Below are 18407 nucleotides of genomic sequence, written 5' to 3' on the forward strand. Positions count from 1 at the left end.
ATACAAGGCACACAGGAACAGAGTACATGGAAAAGTGATAATGGGTAAATAAAATATCTGATCAAAGGAGGGAATCATGAATGTATGTCATTTTAACTTCAATCATATAAATCATTCAATATAAGACCAAGGGAAGATCTTTTGATTAAGGTTTAGCTAAGAGTTATTAATGTAGCCTTTGTCCAATTGAGCTATTTCAAGTCCTGAAAGATGACGCTGTGAAACTGCTGCACTCAATATGTCAGCAAATATGGAAAACTCAGTCCTGGCAACAGGACTGGAAAAGGTCAGTTTTCATTCCTATTACAGAGAAAGGCAATAACAAAGAATGCTCAAACTACGACACAATTGCACTCATATCACAGGCTAGTAAAGTAATGCTCAAAATTCTCCAAGCCAGGCTTCAGCAATATGTGAACTGTGAACTTCCAGATATTCAAACTGGTTTTAGAAAAGGCAGAGGAACCAGAGATCAAATTGCCAACATCTGCCGGATCATCAAAAAAAGCAAGAGAGTTCCAGAAAAACATCTATTTCTGCTTTATTGACTATGCCAAAGCCTTTGACTGTGTGGATCACAATAAACTGTGGAAAATTCTGAAAGAATGGGAATACCAGACCACCTGACCTGACTCTTGAGAAACCTATATGCAGGTCAGGAAGCAACATTTAGAACTGGACATGGAAAAACAGACTGGTTCCAAACAGGATAAGGAGTACGTCAAGGCTGTATATTGTCACCCTGCTTATTTAACTTATATGCAGAGTACATTATGAGAAATGCCAGGCTGGAGGAAGCACAAGCTGGAATCAAGATTGCTGGCAGAAATAACAATAACCTCAGATATGCAGATGACACCACCCTTAAGGCAGAAAGTGAAGAAGAACTAAAGAGCCTCTTGATGAAAGTGAAAGAAGAGAGTGAAAAAGTTGGCTTAAAGCTCAACATTCAGAAAACTAAGATCATGGCATCCGGTCCCATCACTTCATGGCAAATAGATGGGGAAATACTGGATACAGTGGCTGACTTTATTTTTCGGGCTCCAAAATCACTGCAGATGGTGACTGCAGCCATGAAACTAAAAGATGCTTACTCCTTGGAAGGAAAATTATGACCAACCTAGACAGCATATTAAAAAGCAGAGACATTACTTTGCCAACAAAGGTCTGTCTAGTCAAGGGTTTTCCAGTGGTCATGTATGGATGTGAGAGTTGGACTATAAAGAAAGCTGAGCACCAAAGAATTGATGCTGTTGAACTGTGGTGTTGGAGAAGACTCTTGAGAGTCCCTTGGACTGCAAGGAGATCCAACCAGTCCATCCTAAAGGAGATCAGTCCTGGGTGTTCACTGGAAGGACTGATGTTGAAGCTGAAACTCCAATACTTTGGCCACCTGATGCAAAGAGCTGACTCACTGGAAAAGACCCCGATGCTGGGAAAGATTGAGGGCAGGAGGAGAAGGGGACGACAGAGGATGAGATGACTGGATGGCATCATCGACTCAATGGACATGGGTTTGGGTGGACTCCGGGAGTTGGTGATGAACAGGGAGGCCTGGCGTGCTGCGGTTCATGGAGTCGCAAAGAGTTGGACACGACTGAGCAACTGAACTGAACTGTCTTGAATAAATCATTCTCACATGGAAGAAATTATGGTTTCCAGTTTCTTTTAAATGACATAACAACCAAGGACATTTGTAAACAAATCTGAACACAGTATAAGAATCTTTCAAGGTTCTTCACCAGTATTTTGTAGTTGTCTTTTGCACACCTAATTCAATTGCAATCTATTTAGCAACTTGCTCTGAGTAAATTCCAAAGCAAGTGACCTCATTTTCACAGGAACTACCCTCTCATACTCAGATTGCTTCAAAATAGGTAGGAGTAAATTAAATTATATGATTATAATAAAAAGTATAACCAGGGTACACAGGTTCAGAAACAAATACAACTTCCTTTTTTAACACACTCAATTGTCTTGCTCCTCTAAAGCATCCATGTTCAGCTCACACCACAGACCTATTATATGAAACTTTCTTTGCCCAAGAATCTATTAATACAAGTGATGTTTGATAAGTTTAAATCTCAAAAAGTGGGAACAGAAATGGGCAGAAATACAAGAAAGTAGTCTACTAGCCTAGCTTTAATGCAACGGGCTTGAGTCAGTATGTCGTACAAAGGGAATGGACTGGTTAACTAAAGAAAATTTCTACTACAGTAGTCCAGAACTGGTACCATTCCAAAAAGAGTTTACAATTTTTTGACAATACTCACACAGAAATAAGCAGAAGTTAAGTGCTATGTCATAAGTCAAAAAAGATTTTAAAAATTTGATGAATGAGGACTATCATTGATTAATGAGTACCATTTAACAGGGAAAGTAAGGATATAGGAACAAGCGAAAGAAGGGAATGAGCATGATCAACCCCAGAGTCATCACGTAGACTTGCCTAACTAAAAAAGTGGGTGACTGCTGGGCAGTAGAGGCAATCTTCACACACTTTGCAGAACACTGTCCTGGAAAAGATCCTTTATATCAAAATGAAAACAGTCAAAACTGATCTTCCCACAGAAACAATCCTATGATTAATGTTTCATTCCTGACGCTGTATTATTTTTCACAGGAATGGTTACTAAGATATTATTTTAAAACATTAAGAATGACACAGTATATTGCATAGTATATGTGTTTGTATATGTGTGAATATATATCAAAAGTCATACACACTTATCACATATAAAGGCTTTTTAAATGTATATTAATCAATAAGGGTAATACAATAACCAACTGCATAAAATACAATAATATGCATTAATCTCCTAAATGAGGACTTTTACCTTCTAAAGAAGAAATATCAGACTTTTTTTTTTAAAAACCACTAGCAAAATTCCTAGTTTTACTGGGTAGATTTTGACAAGCATCTTTGAAGACATTTTGAGAAGTTCTATTCCACTAGATTTTTTGATCACCTGACTCATAGCCATCTTTTGCCGAAAGTGAGTGACCTATCTGTAAAAGAAAAAAATTCCTTCCTTGAGTCACTGAATCAGACAGTTAACCCCCTCAGAATTCACTATCATAAAGGATATACTCTTTAAAATACATAAACCTTTACATGTTTCCATCCTTAAGAGTTCTTGAGGGAGTACTTTGTTAGCGTCAAAAGCTTCAGCCTAAAATTGAATTTGAGCAATATTTTAAAAGCAAAGAATTGTAAAGTTGCTTCTAAATCCATTTAAAGACTCTCCCTTCTTCCAGTCTCAATTTGCTCATAAATGTTTCAAGTTACCATAACCACTTCCCTAGAGCATCTTTGCTTCCCTTTTAAAAACTACTTCAAGAATTTAGTTATAAGGACTGAGTATAAAATAATCAAACTGATTTTTTCACAACATTCCTAAATTTACATTAAACTCATGATCACTCTCTACCATAATCCTCAAAAACAGATGGAGAATTACTCCTTCACAGGGGCTAAATGAGCCACCACGAGGACACAAGTTTCACTGCTCTGTGGTTACCAGTCTGCTCCCTTCCCTCAGCTGACCTCCTCCCCCGTGTGCTGCAGTAGGCGTGCATGCTAAATCGCTTCAGTCAAGTCCGACTCTTTGTTATCCTATGGACTGTAGCCCGCCAGGCTCTTCTGTACGTGGGATTCGCTTCCCTAGGGGTCCTTCCTGACCAAGGGACCGAATCCATGTCTCTGGCACCTCCTACATTAGCAGGTGGGCTCTTGACCTCTAGCTCCACCTGGGAAGCCCCATTTGCTGCAGGGGGAGAGCCAAATGAGCACATCTCTCTCCTAACCCACATGTAGTGACTTTATGCTCACAGCTTAAAATCAACCACGGTGGGAACTTAAAGTACAAAACTACAAATTTACTGTTTTTAGTATTCTATAGAGAAGAGCAGTAGTTTAGATAATCAAGTAAAAAACTGTCAAGTTTCATTGATACAAAACTGCTTAACTATAGGGAAAAGATTGGTCTAGTTAATATCCTAAATGTTTGAAGTCTTGCATCCTTTCTGACCATGCAGAAATGTAATAAGAGGTTTAAATATAGTTTATCTTCATCCTAGTCTAAGATTTACTACCAGTAAAACAGCAGACCAGAGAAGTACTTTAATCCCAAAGTAAATTAAATCTAAAAAAATAACTCTCCAAATGGTATTCAAAATGTGGGGTGTGATAGAGAAGGTGAATGTTTTGAAGAGATATGAGTGAAGGCAAACAAATCAAGATTAGTACCAACCATATCAGGGAATCTCAGTATTTCAGAACTGAAAGAGATCTGAAAGAATTACCACAAACCCTTATAATCACAGGGCCAAAAACGTAAATTACTTATTCCAGATTAGTTACTGAGATAAAGGTTTCGCTAAAACAAAAACAGGATTCCTGAGTTTCAATTCAGTTTATCTGCTACACCTTGAACTACACGAAATCTTCTGACTCATAAAAGTTATAAACGAATTGGTAGAGATGGAGAAAAACCCGGGCCTGCAGTTTTACACAGCCATAGGATGGAAATGGTGCTCAGTGAACTCCAACTCCACGTAAGAAAGCCATCCAGTTCTACATCTCGGGCGCCAATGCTTCAAAGAGGTCAACAATGCGGAAGTTCTAAAGAACTTCAATCTCCAAATATAAAGAAAAACTTAGAGAGAAGAACACACATAAAGCACACTCACCTATTTTAGAGGTTGAGCATAAAGAACACAGAGCTGGGAGCCTTAAACTACATGAAAAAAAAAAAAAAAAAACCTGGGGCTAAGTGTGCATCTTAAGCATAATGTTAAGTACTAAAAATTAAATTCATGTTATTAAGTATTTTAACACAAAAGGTTTTCAATAAAATTTATCTGATAAATGAAACATTCGTAAACCCAACAGTGAAATACATTAAATTATGTGGGAAAAATTTACCAAGAAGTCATAAATGGAAACTTAGTTAACAATAATCTATTGAGTATTGACTACACCATTATGTACAAAAACAACTATATTTAAGCACTAATTTCAAGATAACTTCCCAAGGAAGTAAGGATACAATGGCTGTCTGTACAAAACATGTCATATATAGCTGAAAAAAAGGATTTTTAAAATTTATGTGCTCATAATAATATAAAAAACAGAAATAGGAAAATAAATTTAGTTGAAAAAAGTCATCCTAGATATATTTTTTTTAGTGCTGAGCACCAAATGTTCCTGTCTTGGGCTACAAGAATAATGCATGCCTGTTTTGTAAAATGTCATTTCTTTCTTTAGATTTTTCTATACCAGCTATAAATTAGCCATAAATTCACAATCCAAAGATCACTGTTAATATTTTACTATTTTTTTCTCTTACTGTTTGCTATGCTCACATATTTACAACTCTTAACACACCTAAAATCATACAACTTCTTTGTATGAGTTTTATTCCAATATTTTTCCTATTTCTTGAATAATAAATACTTCTTGAATAATACTTCTTGAATAATACATACTTGAATAATAAATACTTCTTGAATAAATATTTCTTGAATAATAAATACTTCTTAGTATTTTAATGGATGCAAACTCTTTTTCTAAAGAGCCAAACAGCAACGGTTTCAGGCTTTGCAGGCCACATCATCTCAGTCAGTTCTGCTACTATAGCACAAAAGCAGCCATGGACAAAATACAAACAAATGAGCATGACTGTCCAATAAAACAATAAAACTGTATTTAAAACCAGGAAGCAATACAGTACAGTCAACAATAGCCTAGTTTTAACACAGGGAAAAGCTCTGAAAGACAGTCTCTGTGCAAGATATACAATAATTAGCACAAGAAAAGATGCTTAATATCATTAGCCATCAGGAAAAGGTAAATCAAAACCATAATGAAATACACCTCAGACCAACGAGAATGACTTTAATCAAAAGCCAGACAATAACAAGTACAGGCAAAGAGGCAGAGAAATTGGAACACTCATACGTTGGTGGCAGGAATGGGCAGCCACTTCTTAAAATTGTGCAGTTCCTCAAAAGATTAAACAGAGTTACCATACGACCCAGAAATTTCATTCCAAGGTATACATCTAAGAGAAATGAAAACATCAAGTCTACACAAACATGTACATGAATGCTCATAGTAGCATGCTTTATAAAAACCAAAAAAGAGACAACCCCAATGTTTACCAACTGATGAATGGACAAACAAAACATGGTGTGTCCATACAATGGAAAATTATTTAGCAATGAAAAGGAATGAGTAATAATATAAGCTACAACAAGGATGAAGATTGAGGGCAGGAGGAGAAGGGGACGACAGAGGATGAGACGGTTGGATGGTATCACTGACTCAGTGGAGATGAGTTTCAGTAAACTCCGGGAGCTGGTGATGGACAGGGAGGCCTGGCGTGCTGTGGTCCATGGCGTCGCAAAGAGTTGGACAGGACTGAGCGACTGAACTGAACTGAACAACAAGGATGAACCTTGAAAACATTACACTAAGTAAAGGAAGCTAGTCACAAAAGATCATATATTATATTATTTCATTCACATAAAATGTCGATAAAGACATAGAGAGAAAAAATATATAGCTGACTACCTAGAGATAGAAGCCTTGTGGGGGATATGGGGAGAGACTGATAAGTGGATATCAGGTTTCTTGGTAGGGCCATTAAAACATTCTTAAATTAACTGTGATAAAGGCTTCACAGCTCTGAGTACACTAAGAGCCAACAACTTAAAGTGGGTGAACAGTATGGTATATGAGTTATAAAAATATATAATTAACCACTAACCTCTGCCTCCATACACCCATTCTTGAAGCCCAGTTTTGGCCTCAGCCCACATCAGGTTTAGATCAGGTACTCCGGTCCATTCTATCTCTAGATCAAATCCTTTAAATACCATCCAAATGACCACTTACTCTCCATTTCATGTGTTTTAATTTTGTTTCCTCTGCCCTTCCCCCTCAAAAAACAATGAAGCTAAGAAGACAAGAGAATCTGTGTGCATATATTCCCAGGAATGTAAGAAATAAAAACAAGAAAGAAGTTAACATTCACTGAATACATACTATGTGCCAGATTCGTATGGTGTTTTACATGTTCTTTTCTCTCATATAATTATTACAACAACCCTATGAGAAAACTACCTCATTTTACTGATGCTGAGATTGAGGCACAGAAAGCTAAATAACTTGCTCAAAAACTCATTTATTGGTTGACAAATATTTTATGAAATATTTCATGCATGTCATCTCATTTGCCCCTCACAATTCACGAGTTTGCAACAAACACGTATCAGTATCGCTATTTTACAGATATGTTAGGAAATTTTCTAAGTATACTGTAACTTAATGGTGCAGGTAGAATAACAATACAGATCTTGTAGGGCTTTCTCTCCAATGTCATGCTATCTTATTTGAAGAGAGAAAAATAAAAATATGTGGGTTATCACAGATTCATCCCCTAAAGCTCCAGCCTAATGCCCAGGTTCCACAGAGAACTACAGAGTTTCCCTGAGAAGGTTTCCTTCCCCAAACTGCTACTAGAAACAGGTACTAAGTAAGGTTAGGATGATGTGTTATCATTACAATGTACTCTCTCATATCTGATGCCATTTAATCTTAACAACAACCTGATAAGCAGATACAGGTTATCACTAGATGCAAAGAATTTATGTTTCTTATCCATTCAAGGTCATGTTGTTTAGTCAGTCACCTCTGACTTCTTGCGACCCATGGACTATAGTTTGCCAGGTTCCTCTGTCCATGGGATTTCCTAAGCAAGAGTACTATAACGGGTTGCCTTTCCTTCTCCAGAGGATCTTCCCAACCCAGGGATCAAACCCCCATCTCCCACACTGGCAAGTGGATTGTTTACTGCTGCACCACCAATGTCACAGAGCTTAATAAATAACAGAACTAAAGCTCAAAACCAGAAGTTCAGACTCTACATATATCCTTCGCCTCCTGTTATAACAAAATTAGCATTTTGTTTGATGCTGATATTCTGTGATTGTTTCCTCAAGGCACCAAATAAATATGAACACTAGAATTTGGTGGTTCTAAATCTTTCTGGGGTTCGCAGACCCTTTTTGAAAATAAAAGCTATGGAACCACTCAAAAGGAAAAAAAAAAAAAAAGCACAGAAAATTTTGGGGCTTCGTGGGCCCCTGGTTAAAAACTCTATACAAGATTGAAATTTGAAGGAGAGAAGAGATATAACGTATGCTTCACAGTGCACAGCTGACAAGAATAAGAATTTAAGAAGTATTCAAGTAATACTAAGGCACTTAATTTTCTTGATATTCTCATTGGAAATATTCAAGGAGCCCCTGTGAAGACATATATTTTAGTATGGCTTTACTAGAAAAAGCCAATGAAAGACAAAAATAAAGTCATTCATTGAGAAGGTACAAACATTAACTGAGCTTCACTATATGCTACAAACTTTATATCATATCCTTTCTAGCCTGAAAGCAGTCTCAAAAGTAACATTATCAGCTTTTTATGAATAAGGAAATGAAAGCTCGAGAGGCTGATTAATTTGCCCCCAAAACTTAAGGCCAACAACCAAGCAAAGACATAATTCAGACCAGTCTAGGATGGAAGAAACTTGGTTCTTCCTATAATCACCCAACATTTAGCTTGAAAGCACAGAATGTTAGTAGAGAAGGAAATGGCAACCCATTCCAGTATTCTTGCCTGAAGAATCCCATGGACAGAGGGGCCTGGTGGGCTACAGTCCAGGGGGTCGCAAAAGAGTTGGATATGACTGAGCAACTGAACAATAATAGAATGCGAGAGAAGCGGGAAAAAAAACTATGACAGGAAGTTTAAAGAAAAGGTAATTAGAAGATCAAAGACCAGGCAAAGCACCGCAGTGATATGACAGAAAGGTGGGAGAAATGAAGATGAATCATCTAGATCACAATATATCTGGTAGACTGGGGGACAGAATAGTGACTGTTAAGAATGATTCTAATTCTTACTCTGCCCCCAACTGAACAAATAATCTTGGACTAACTGTTTAATCTTTCTGGCATTTAGCTTCCTCATCTGTGAAATTATGGATGATGGGTGACATAAAAACTTAAATTTCTAAATTTCTTCACAATTTTAAAAACTTTTTCACATGAACTATTTCCATTACACTCTACCGACCAGGGATTTTTGCTTCATTCACTGCTGTATCCGCAGCATCTGGCTGAGGCAAAGTAGACAAAAAATATGAGTTAAAAGAACACATGAATTTGCTCCAGACCAAAACCCTGTGAGGAATGCAGTATAGGACAGGTATTTATTATGCTTATTTCACACATGAGAAAAACCAAAATCCAAAAAATTTAGAATACTTGCTCACAGTCCCACAGCTAAATGAGAGAAGACGATACAAACTCCCTCAAGTCTTCCAATTACTAGTTCAAAATTCTTTCTAGGTCTAAAATTTTTTATATTTTAATATAATCTCAAGCAGTCACACAAAAGAATAATGAACTCTTCTTATTCCCATCTTTGCAGAGAGGGGGGAAAAAGTCATTAGAAAGGTGTTACTATAAAAAGCAGTGACCAACGGATTCAGAATAATGATCTTAAACAATACCTAACATGCAATAATGTTATATATATGAACTAAAGGACATAAAATCCAATTTCTGACTTCTTTGATTATATGTTAGTATATTTTCTATATTCCACAGTGAGTCTACACTCATAATTATGGTTGGCTACTTTCCAAATGTTTGCTATTAATCATAAAAGAGAAGGGGCTCCAATCTATCTAAGTAAGGTTAAAATTCAAACTATGAAACCTACTGCAGCCTGCCTCAGTGACCGGAGGCAGAGGAATTCATCTCCCACTCTAAAGCTTAAGATCAACTGAATTATAAAAGAAAAGTCTTGACAGGGCAGCATGAGCTGGAAATATCTATTCAGACAGAAACAGAAACAAAATAAGAGCCCTAGGGCAAAGCTCTACTCTCCAAGACTCTCAGAAGCACAAAAGTGCATTTCAAGAACCTAAGTGGGGAAGAAGACGGGCTGGCTCGAGAATAACACCTTCAGACTTGAGAACCTACTTGTGACACAGCAATGTAGCCTCCTGCCTTGAGGCCACAGGCTTGTAGGAAAATCACTGCATGTACTGGGTAGAAAAATCTTTTATTAAAAAAAAAGAAAAGAAGATAGCAAACTTACCCAAAGATAAAATCCTTTCTTTCAAATGTAAATAATTTCTGAAAATGAAAATGGCCTCTCTAAAAATCAAGTTTAAATACAAGGATACAGACCAAAATATTTAGGCAGTATATAAGGGGGCGTTTGTAAAGTGAGAATTTTAGTATATCTCAGAAAAGTTTCTTAAAGGAATCTCATGCAAATATACTTCTCTTCTGAAAGTAAATAAATAAACTGAATATTCTCCACCGACTGCCCCTCTGAGTTCTTCTAAGAGGACTCCATTAGGTGTGTGCCTAAGATAAGCGGGCAGTGACACTCAGCTCTTCTCACGGCACTGAATAAAGCAGACTATCAGGGGTAACTCTGGAACCTCAGGGAGCCCCAGGCCACACTGCCCCCAGAACCACGCCGTGGACGGCTACAAGGTGGTGCTGACCCCACACAGGAAGAGCACACGGCCCTGGAGGATGGCTTCACTGACTGGTGAGAAGCCAACATGAGCACTGGGGGCGTCAGGAGGTGAAGCACAACAGGCAGGTGCTACCAGGTACTGCTTATGAGCCTGGCATCTGCTTCACCACGTGCAGAGCAAGCAACTGGGACTCTCTGGACAACACTGGATGCCACTACTGTGGCTGCCAGTAGTGCAGACTTAGCCTCAACAAGGCAGATGTTGCTGCCAAGCAGGATGAAGCCCAGGTAAAGATCTGGAGGTGCTGTGATGTTCTATCATCTCAGTGTAGCCTGACCATCCCTTCAACAGCAATACCCGTTAGTAAGACTGCAGGCATGCAGACCTCAGTAACCACCAGCTACCCTCCTGTGAAAGTCTGAAGGACACTACTGCCAGAGCACTGCCCCTTTGGAATGAAAAAATAGTTCCCCAGAGGGAGGAGGGGGAGAGGGTAGTGAATACATCCCTTAGCATCAGGCTTCAGGGCATGGTCAGCCCTCTGAAGGGGCTCTCTGAAGAGGCTATCGTGGAGATGCACCTGCCTCCTGGTATTCCCACTGGACAAGAACTTGCAGCCCATTAAGCCCATGCAGTTCCTGGGAAATGAAGAGCCCATGTGTGGCATCATGGAGGTTGTGGCTGCCCAGGGCAAGGCCGATTAAGTGAAGCCAAACAAGGACACCTTGCTTTCCCCAGGACATGTGCCCTGCCACTCCATTCCTCTGCACCTCTTCCCTGCAAGTCTGTGTGCATCTAAAGTTGTATCTCCAGATGTGGATCAGTGGCTGCTAATTTTCCTCTAGCCATTTCGTCTCTTGCTCCCACTCATTTCATACAGTCTAGTCAGAACAGCACCTATGGGGCATGGGTTCTCAGTCCAAGCCAAAGAAAGACTTATTCAAGAGGGTGGAAATGCAGTAACTCTGGGATTTTGTTGTTAGTGCTTTGTTTATTACTAAAGCCCTGCCTGAGTAGGAGACTGGCAGGAACCATGCTAAGGTGTGACCAGTAAGAAGCAACAAGCTAGCCTATTCGTGTTGCCAGAAGCTAGCCCTATACTATTCCATGGCCAGGTAACTGGCAGAGAGACTCTAGATATTCCACAGAAGACAAATGTAAACTGCATGGGGTTCAAACAAATATTCCCTCTGTTACTCCAGAGGAAACAACTCTAGAATATTGAAATCCATCCTGTTTATGTGTTCACATTTACTTTTACCACACACACAGACATACAAATATATACACACACACACACACACACACCCCCACATACACTGCATCTGTATTTGCACATATTTATATATTTCATGTATTATTTATATACATATTAATATTAAAAATGCCAACAATAACAAAAACCCTCTGACGTTTCTAGTGGTCGGCTGGCATCAGAACACAAATCATTCCTTACGCCAACCTGAGACGAGCTCCTTGGCGTCTGAGGTGCAGGACCTGATCCTGCCTCACTGTTTTATGACAACGAGACACTTCCTAATCATGTCCAAGAGTGTCTTTCACCGCCAGATTTCTGAATCATGTTCCAACAGTCTGGCCCTGCCACCCTGGTTCAGTATTTACTTTGAGTTTACCTGTACTAAATCTTATTTCCAGAACAATATAATCAAAGAATGATATTGCAATTAAAAAAAAAAAGGAGTATCTGGGTAAGAGGGGGAAGAGTATTATCAATAAGTGGATGTAAGACTCTGCACTGTCACATGATTGGACAATTGGGTCCTGAGGAAGAAACAGACATACAGACTTAGAAAACAGGGATTAGTAGAGATAAACATTCTGCAGTTGTAAAAGAGTAAAGGTTTTTCAGGGCTCTAGTTCCATAAACTAAGAGTTATCCCACAATAACAATCTACTGCTCTACTTACTTTGGAGTAACCAATTTTCTCCTTCCATTTAAAAGGTATTTTCCCTATTGATACAAGCAATATTGAAATTTTCCTGCATAAATACAATGCAGTGACCTTACCTAGTAGCAAACTGAATGAGTGCATTCTGAAGAGTCTGCCTAATTTCAAGAAGAAAAGATTCATCATCACTTAGTGTATAATACCAATACTGGACATAATCCCTCAAGGAAAACTGGATAACCTAAAACAAAAATACAGGAAAAAAATACAGTGTTTAAGGATTTAAAAAGTAACAGTGGCAAACTAAAACCTAAAAGGATTATTTGAAATTTTCATTTATTCTCTACCTAATAAATTGTGGTAGTAAATAACTGTCTTCATTACAAGAGCATCAATATGCTAAAAAGCATTTCAAAAAATTTTAAGTTATTTTGGTAGTCCAATTCATCCACTGCCCAATTTTTTTTTTAAATTAAAGAATTATCAATGGTGAAGCCCTACCCAAATTCAGGTTAAAGATGGAGCTTGCAGAAACATTAATTTCCAATGCTAAAATACGATGAAAAGTTTTACTTAGTGTGATGAAATGAGATGCAAAATAACATCAAGAGATCCTAATAATCTTGAAAAAAATGTTTTGAGAATATAATCAGATTCACTGCAGTCAAATGACAAAAATGACATAATTCACTTAATTGTAATACCAGTGATAGTGCCAACAGCATTGTTACCCATTAAATGGCAAATAATACAACATAATGTATAATTTTTCTGCAAATCAGATAAACTAAATAAGGGTTTATCTATAAAATAATCTTTAGAATTTTAAGGTACACATTATTTGCAATAGTCATATAACTGAACATCAATGAAAATATTTTGGGAGAGAATAATTACAATTCATAAAATATTTTTGAATGAAGCCAGTAATATCCATTTTAAAAAGTAACAAAATTAGTAGGAGAAACGTCTGACTTATCAAACCACTAGTTTAGTCATCAGCTGAAAAGTAAAAATTTTTGAAGAGCAACATTTTAACTCTTAAAACAATTAGGAACACTATCAGATGTCAGTAAAAATTTTTTTTCTCAATGCAAATTCAACCAAAAGGCTTTAATATAAAGTAAACACATATAAATAAGCTCATAAATAAGGCAGCAAGTTTACATAGAGAATCCAAGAACAGTATTATAACGAATTTCCAGCATATTACATAAACAGCAAAATTATTTCTTAGTATTTCAAGAGAAATGCACCCAGCACACAATGAATGGAATTCAAATACCACATACTGAAACTCACTTGCTGGAGAGGTTCATCAATTATATTGGCACCTGTCAATCTTCTATCAATCTTTATAGTTCTGGCTTCCCGTTTCATTTCTTCTAAGCACTGAAAGGAAATCATAATGTTTTATTGCATAGTTTCTTGATTCAAAATCTCTAGAGTTTATTTTTAGAAAGCTAAATTTTTAGTTAGCTAAATATTCATTGTAACATTCCTGTCATTATCTTCAAGCTAATAAATAACCTTATTTCTTGAGACTCAGGTATCAAGCAAACACTATGTCTCAAATTAACAAAACTAGATATCCTCAGAAACAATAATCAGCAAACATTATTTAGAATGTGAGAAACTGAAAATATCAGGTATACTGTTGTCATATTTCAACGAAAATTTAAAACAATAAATTAGTTTTTCAGGTGAGCAAATTAATAATGGTCTTTATTAAACACACCCCCATTTCCTCCTCCTCCCTCCCAGCCCAAAGGAGTATACCAGCTGCCAAATTAACATATTTTTAATTAATTTTTACTGAGGGATGGTTCTCAGCAACTAAAAAAATTAATTTCTTTTTGTTCGTAGTTTTCAGAAAGATCAGTGACCTGGAAATACAGTAAAAAGTAGTAGGATACTCTTTAATTAATACAAACCAGGGCTTCCCTGGTGGCTCAGGGGTAAAGAATACAACTGCCAATGCAGGAGACACAGATTTGATCCCTGATCTGGGAGGATTCCACATGATGCAGAGCAGCTAAGCCCATGCGCCGTAACTGCTGAGCCTGTGCTCTGGAGCCGGAGAGCCGCAACTACTGAGACAAAACGCTGCAATTACTGAAGCTCAAGCACTCCAGAGCACACGGGCTGTGCAACGAGAGAAGCTGGACATTGAGAAGCCCGCACGCAACCACCAGGAAGCAGCCCCCACGTGCCACAACTAGAGAAAAGCCAGCACAAAGAGCCAGCAGAGTCATAAACAGATAAAAAATTTTTTTACAAGGCACAAATGCATATTAAAAACATATGTTTCAAGTTATCCCATGCAACCTCTAAGATTTTTTCATAAAATATACTTATAAATCATTTTAGAAAAAGCAAATCAAAATCACTATTTGTACCATATACCAAAAAATAGATCATAAAGATTTAACAAATTTTGATTATGATTTATTGCTGTTTATTTTTTTATTTATTGCTGTTTAAAATCACATTTCTTAAAATATTTTGCATCATCTTCTCTATGTACCATTCAAATGAATAGAAACTATGGATGGCTAAGAAATGATTCAAAAAGAAAAGGCAAAAAAATCAAACAATCCAAATGAAAAATGAACAGAAGACCTTAATAGACATTTCTTCAGGAAGACATACAAATGGCCAGTAGGCACATGAAAGGATGCTCAACATCACTAATTATCAAAGAAATGCAAATAAAAACTACAATGAGGTACCACCCACCTTAAACCGGTCAGAATGACCATAATTCAAGTCTACAAATGACAAATCCTGGAGAGGGTGTGGGGAAAGGGGAACCGTCCTACACTGTTAGTAGGAATGTAAGCTGATGTTGCCACTATGGAACACAGTATGGAGGTTCCTCAGAAAACTAAAATTAGAGCTACCATATGATCCAGCAATCCCATCCCTGGGCATGGACCTGGACAAAGCTGTAATTCAAGAAGATACATGCACCTCTACGTTCACAGCGGCGCTATTCACAACAGCCAAGACACGGAAACAAACTAAATGTCCACCAACAGCTAAGCAAAAGGGTGTGTGTGTGTGTGTGTGTGTGTATTCACAGCAGCCAAGACATGGAAACAAACTAAATGTCCACCAACAGCTAAGCAAAAGGGGTGTGTGTGTGTGTGTGTGTGTGTGTGTGTGTGTGTGTATTCACAATAGCCAAGACATGAAACAAACTAAATGTCCACCAACAGCTAAGCAAAAGGGGTGTGTGTGTGTGTGTGTATTCACAACAGCCAAGACATGGAAACAAACTAAATGTCCACCAACAGCTAAGCAAAAGGGGTGTGTGTGTGTGTGTGTGTGTGTGTGTATTCACAACAGCCAAGACATGGAAACAAACTAAATGTCCACCAACAGCTAAGCAAAAGGGGGGTGTGTGTGTGTGTGTGCGCGCACATGTATTCACAACAGCCAAGACATGGAAACAAACTAAATGTCCACCAACAGCTAAGCAAAGGGGTGTGTGTGTGTGTGTGTGTGTGTGTGTGTGTGTGTGTGTGTGTGTGTGTGTGTGTGTAGAGTACAGACTACTTCTCAGCCATAAAAAAGAATGACATTTGCAGCAACACGGACGTGACTAGAGATTATCATCCTAAACACCCATCAACAGCTAAATAAAAGATACGTGTGTGTGTGTGTAGTATTCTATACAACAATACTACTCAGCCATAAAAAAGAATGACATAATGCCATTTGCAGCAACATGGATGTGACTAGAGATTATCATACTAAATGAAGTTAAGTCAGAAAGAGAAAGACATATACCATATGGTATCACTTATATGTGGAATCTAATATATGGCACAAATGAACCTATCTATGAACCAGAGTGATAGACACAGAGAACAGATCTGTGGCTGCCAAGAGGGAAGAGGGGAAGGAGAGGGAATGATTGGGAGTTTTGGGTTAGACGATGCAAACTATTACACTTAGAATGGATAAACAACAAGGTCCTACTGTATAGCACAGGGAACTGTATCAAATCTGGGATAAACCATAATGGAAAAGAACATTTAAAAAAAGAATGCACGTCTGTGTATAACTGAGTCACTTTGCTGTACCGCAGAAATTAATACAACACTGTAAGACAACTATAGTTCAATTAAAAAAGAAAAGATTCATTACCTCAAAAAGATTTGTGAGCAAATTCAGAGAAAACACATTAATAGGAGTTTTAAAGGGGGTAGAGGTAAGTTTCAGAGATTATCTTAAAGGTTACACTAAGTATTAGAAAAACTGTATTTACTTATCAATATGAAAGTCTTATTAGCATATAATGGACATGCTAATAATTATAAAACTTAGTTACTGGCACTGACTCCAGACCATTTTCTTCTCTTCATACAAGAAAAATCATTACAATCCCACAATAACAACTGAAGGCAATGCGAATCTGAAGCCTACATCTAGTATGGAATTCCAATTTTATTTATATAGTACAATATTTGAAAAAAAAGGAAAATTGCAACATGGAAGACATAAAATCGAGCTTGAGTTAATAAAATTATAGAAACAGCACAGCCTAACTGCAAGCTCTACTTTTCAAGTGAGTTTAAGAAAAAGTGCCCATTTTCCCCACTCTGGTTCCTATGCATTTACTTCATTCAAAACAGTACATTCACTGACATTTCAATAATTGACAATGACATGATGCTGTAATGCATCAAAATTCTACGTTAAGACAGTAGGAAAAGATTCCAAATTTTTACCTTTTCCTCAAATTTGCATGCTCACTTTTAACATCCAACATGCATTTTCTAAGCCTGATTTCTCATAAATTTATAGTGAGCATTAGTGAACTATAGGGAAATGTGCCAAGCCATATAAAGGCAATTACATTATCACATAATCACACACACACAAAAAATCAAGGTTTTACATTCCTTTACCTTTCTTACCTTAGGAATCCCAGTTGATGTTGGAGGGAGAAATGAATGTTCACACTGCTCTAGGTACTTTTCTGAGTTTGTTTTTCCAAACAGGAGAGTAACGACAAAACCCCTGAAAGAAATTTAAGTACAGATACAAAACAAAATTTCACTAAATTTAACACATATTTTTCTGATTTAACAGATGGCTGATCATGCACTAAAAAGTCAGTTTGTGACTTTGGCAAGGCAAGGAATTGATGGCTTTTGTTAAGTTTTGAAGTTTAAAAAAAACATAAACATTTTGCGAATTTATACAATAATGCCTTTCCAAGTTTTCATTCAATATTATTTCATGAGAATCTCAGGCAACATTTTCAAACTTTAGGATAATAAGCCTTCATTAATTAAGCAGGCAAGCTAATAACCAAGGATAAAAACAAATGAGATGTATTTCTATATGTCTTTTAACTAATTAAAGAAAGAGGTAACTTGCCACTAGGAAAATAAACAAAGGCTATGCATGAAAAAGATGATCCAATTTATAATGCATTTGAAATAAGTCTGGAATTTAAAAAGAAACAAATATATCCTAAAAAGCTATTTTTAAAACAATTATGGAGTCAAACTAAGATAAATATTGGTTTAGAACTACTTTAAGTATTGATTAAACGCTATCAGTATTTCTTACATTTAAAATTGACCAAATAAATAGAAGCACTACTGAGTAGACAGGAAATCCATAAAAGAAAATTAAATTTTAATTTTATAATGATTGATAGTAATCTTACAATGACTGAAAGAGTATAGTGACAAGAAGAGAACAGTGAAAAATTAAACATAGTCAGCCTCAGCTACTGAAAGGAAGATTTTCAAGGTCCTCTGCTTTTTGTGGCTATCTGCTCCATCACTGCTCTTCAGCACAGGGAGGCGGGTGGAGAAACATATACACTCAAGTCAACTTATGGCCTCAATTCTGTTTCTTTTTTAAAAGGCTGGCCACAGAATTATAAGTAAATTTCACATATCTG

At 37.1% G+C, this 18407-nt stretch overlaps 1 protein-coding gene and 1 pseudogene across 2 annotated transcripts in view; one reads left to right on the top strand and one right to left on the bottom strand.

Moving 5' to 3' along the window:
* Positions 1 to 18407, bottom strand: part of SNX13 (sorting nexin 13) — a 141610-nt gene that overhangs the window by 75478 nt on the left and 47725 nt on the right. Inside the window, exons 3-5 of one of the 2 annotated variants that reach the window (XM_065938699.1) lie at positions 17398 to 17509; positions 13781 to 13870; positions 12598 to 12719 (exon numbers count right to left, since the gene is read on the bottom strand). In XM_065938699.1, the coding sequence (XP_065794771.1) occupies positions 12598 to 12719; positions 13781 to 13870; positions 17398 to 17509 (324 nt within the window). The remainder of the gene's footprint in view (positions 1 to 12597; positions 12720 to 13780; positions 13871 to 17397; positions 17510 to 18407) is intronic. The other variant, XM_065938700.1, reaches the window with a different exon arrangement.
* On the top strand, positions 5894 to 11272 carry LOC136171032 (phosphoglycerate mutase 1-like; annotated as a pseudogene).

The sequence above is a fragment of the Muntiacus reevesi genome, chromosome 6 (assembly GCF_963930625.1).
Source record: "Muntiacus reevesi chromosome 6, mMunRee1.1, whole genome shotgun sequence".
In the NCBI taxonomy this organism is placed as follows: domain Eukaryota; kingdom Metazoa; phylum Chordata; class Mammalia; order Artiodactyla; family Cervidae; genus Muntiacus; species Muntiacus reevesi.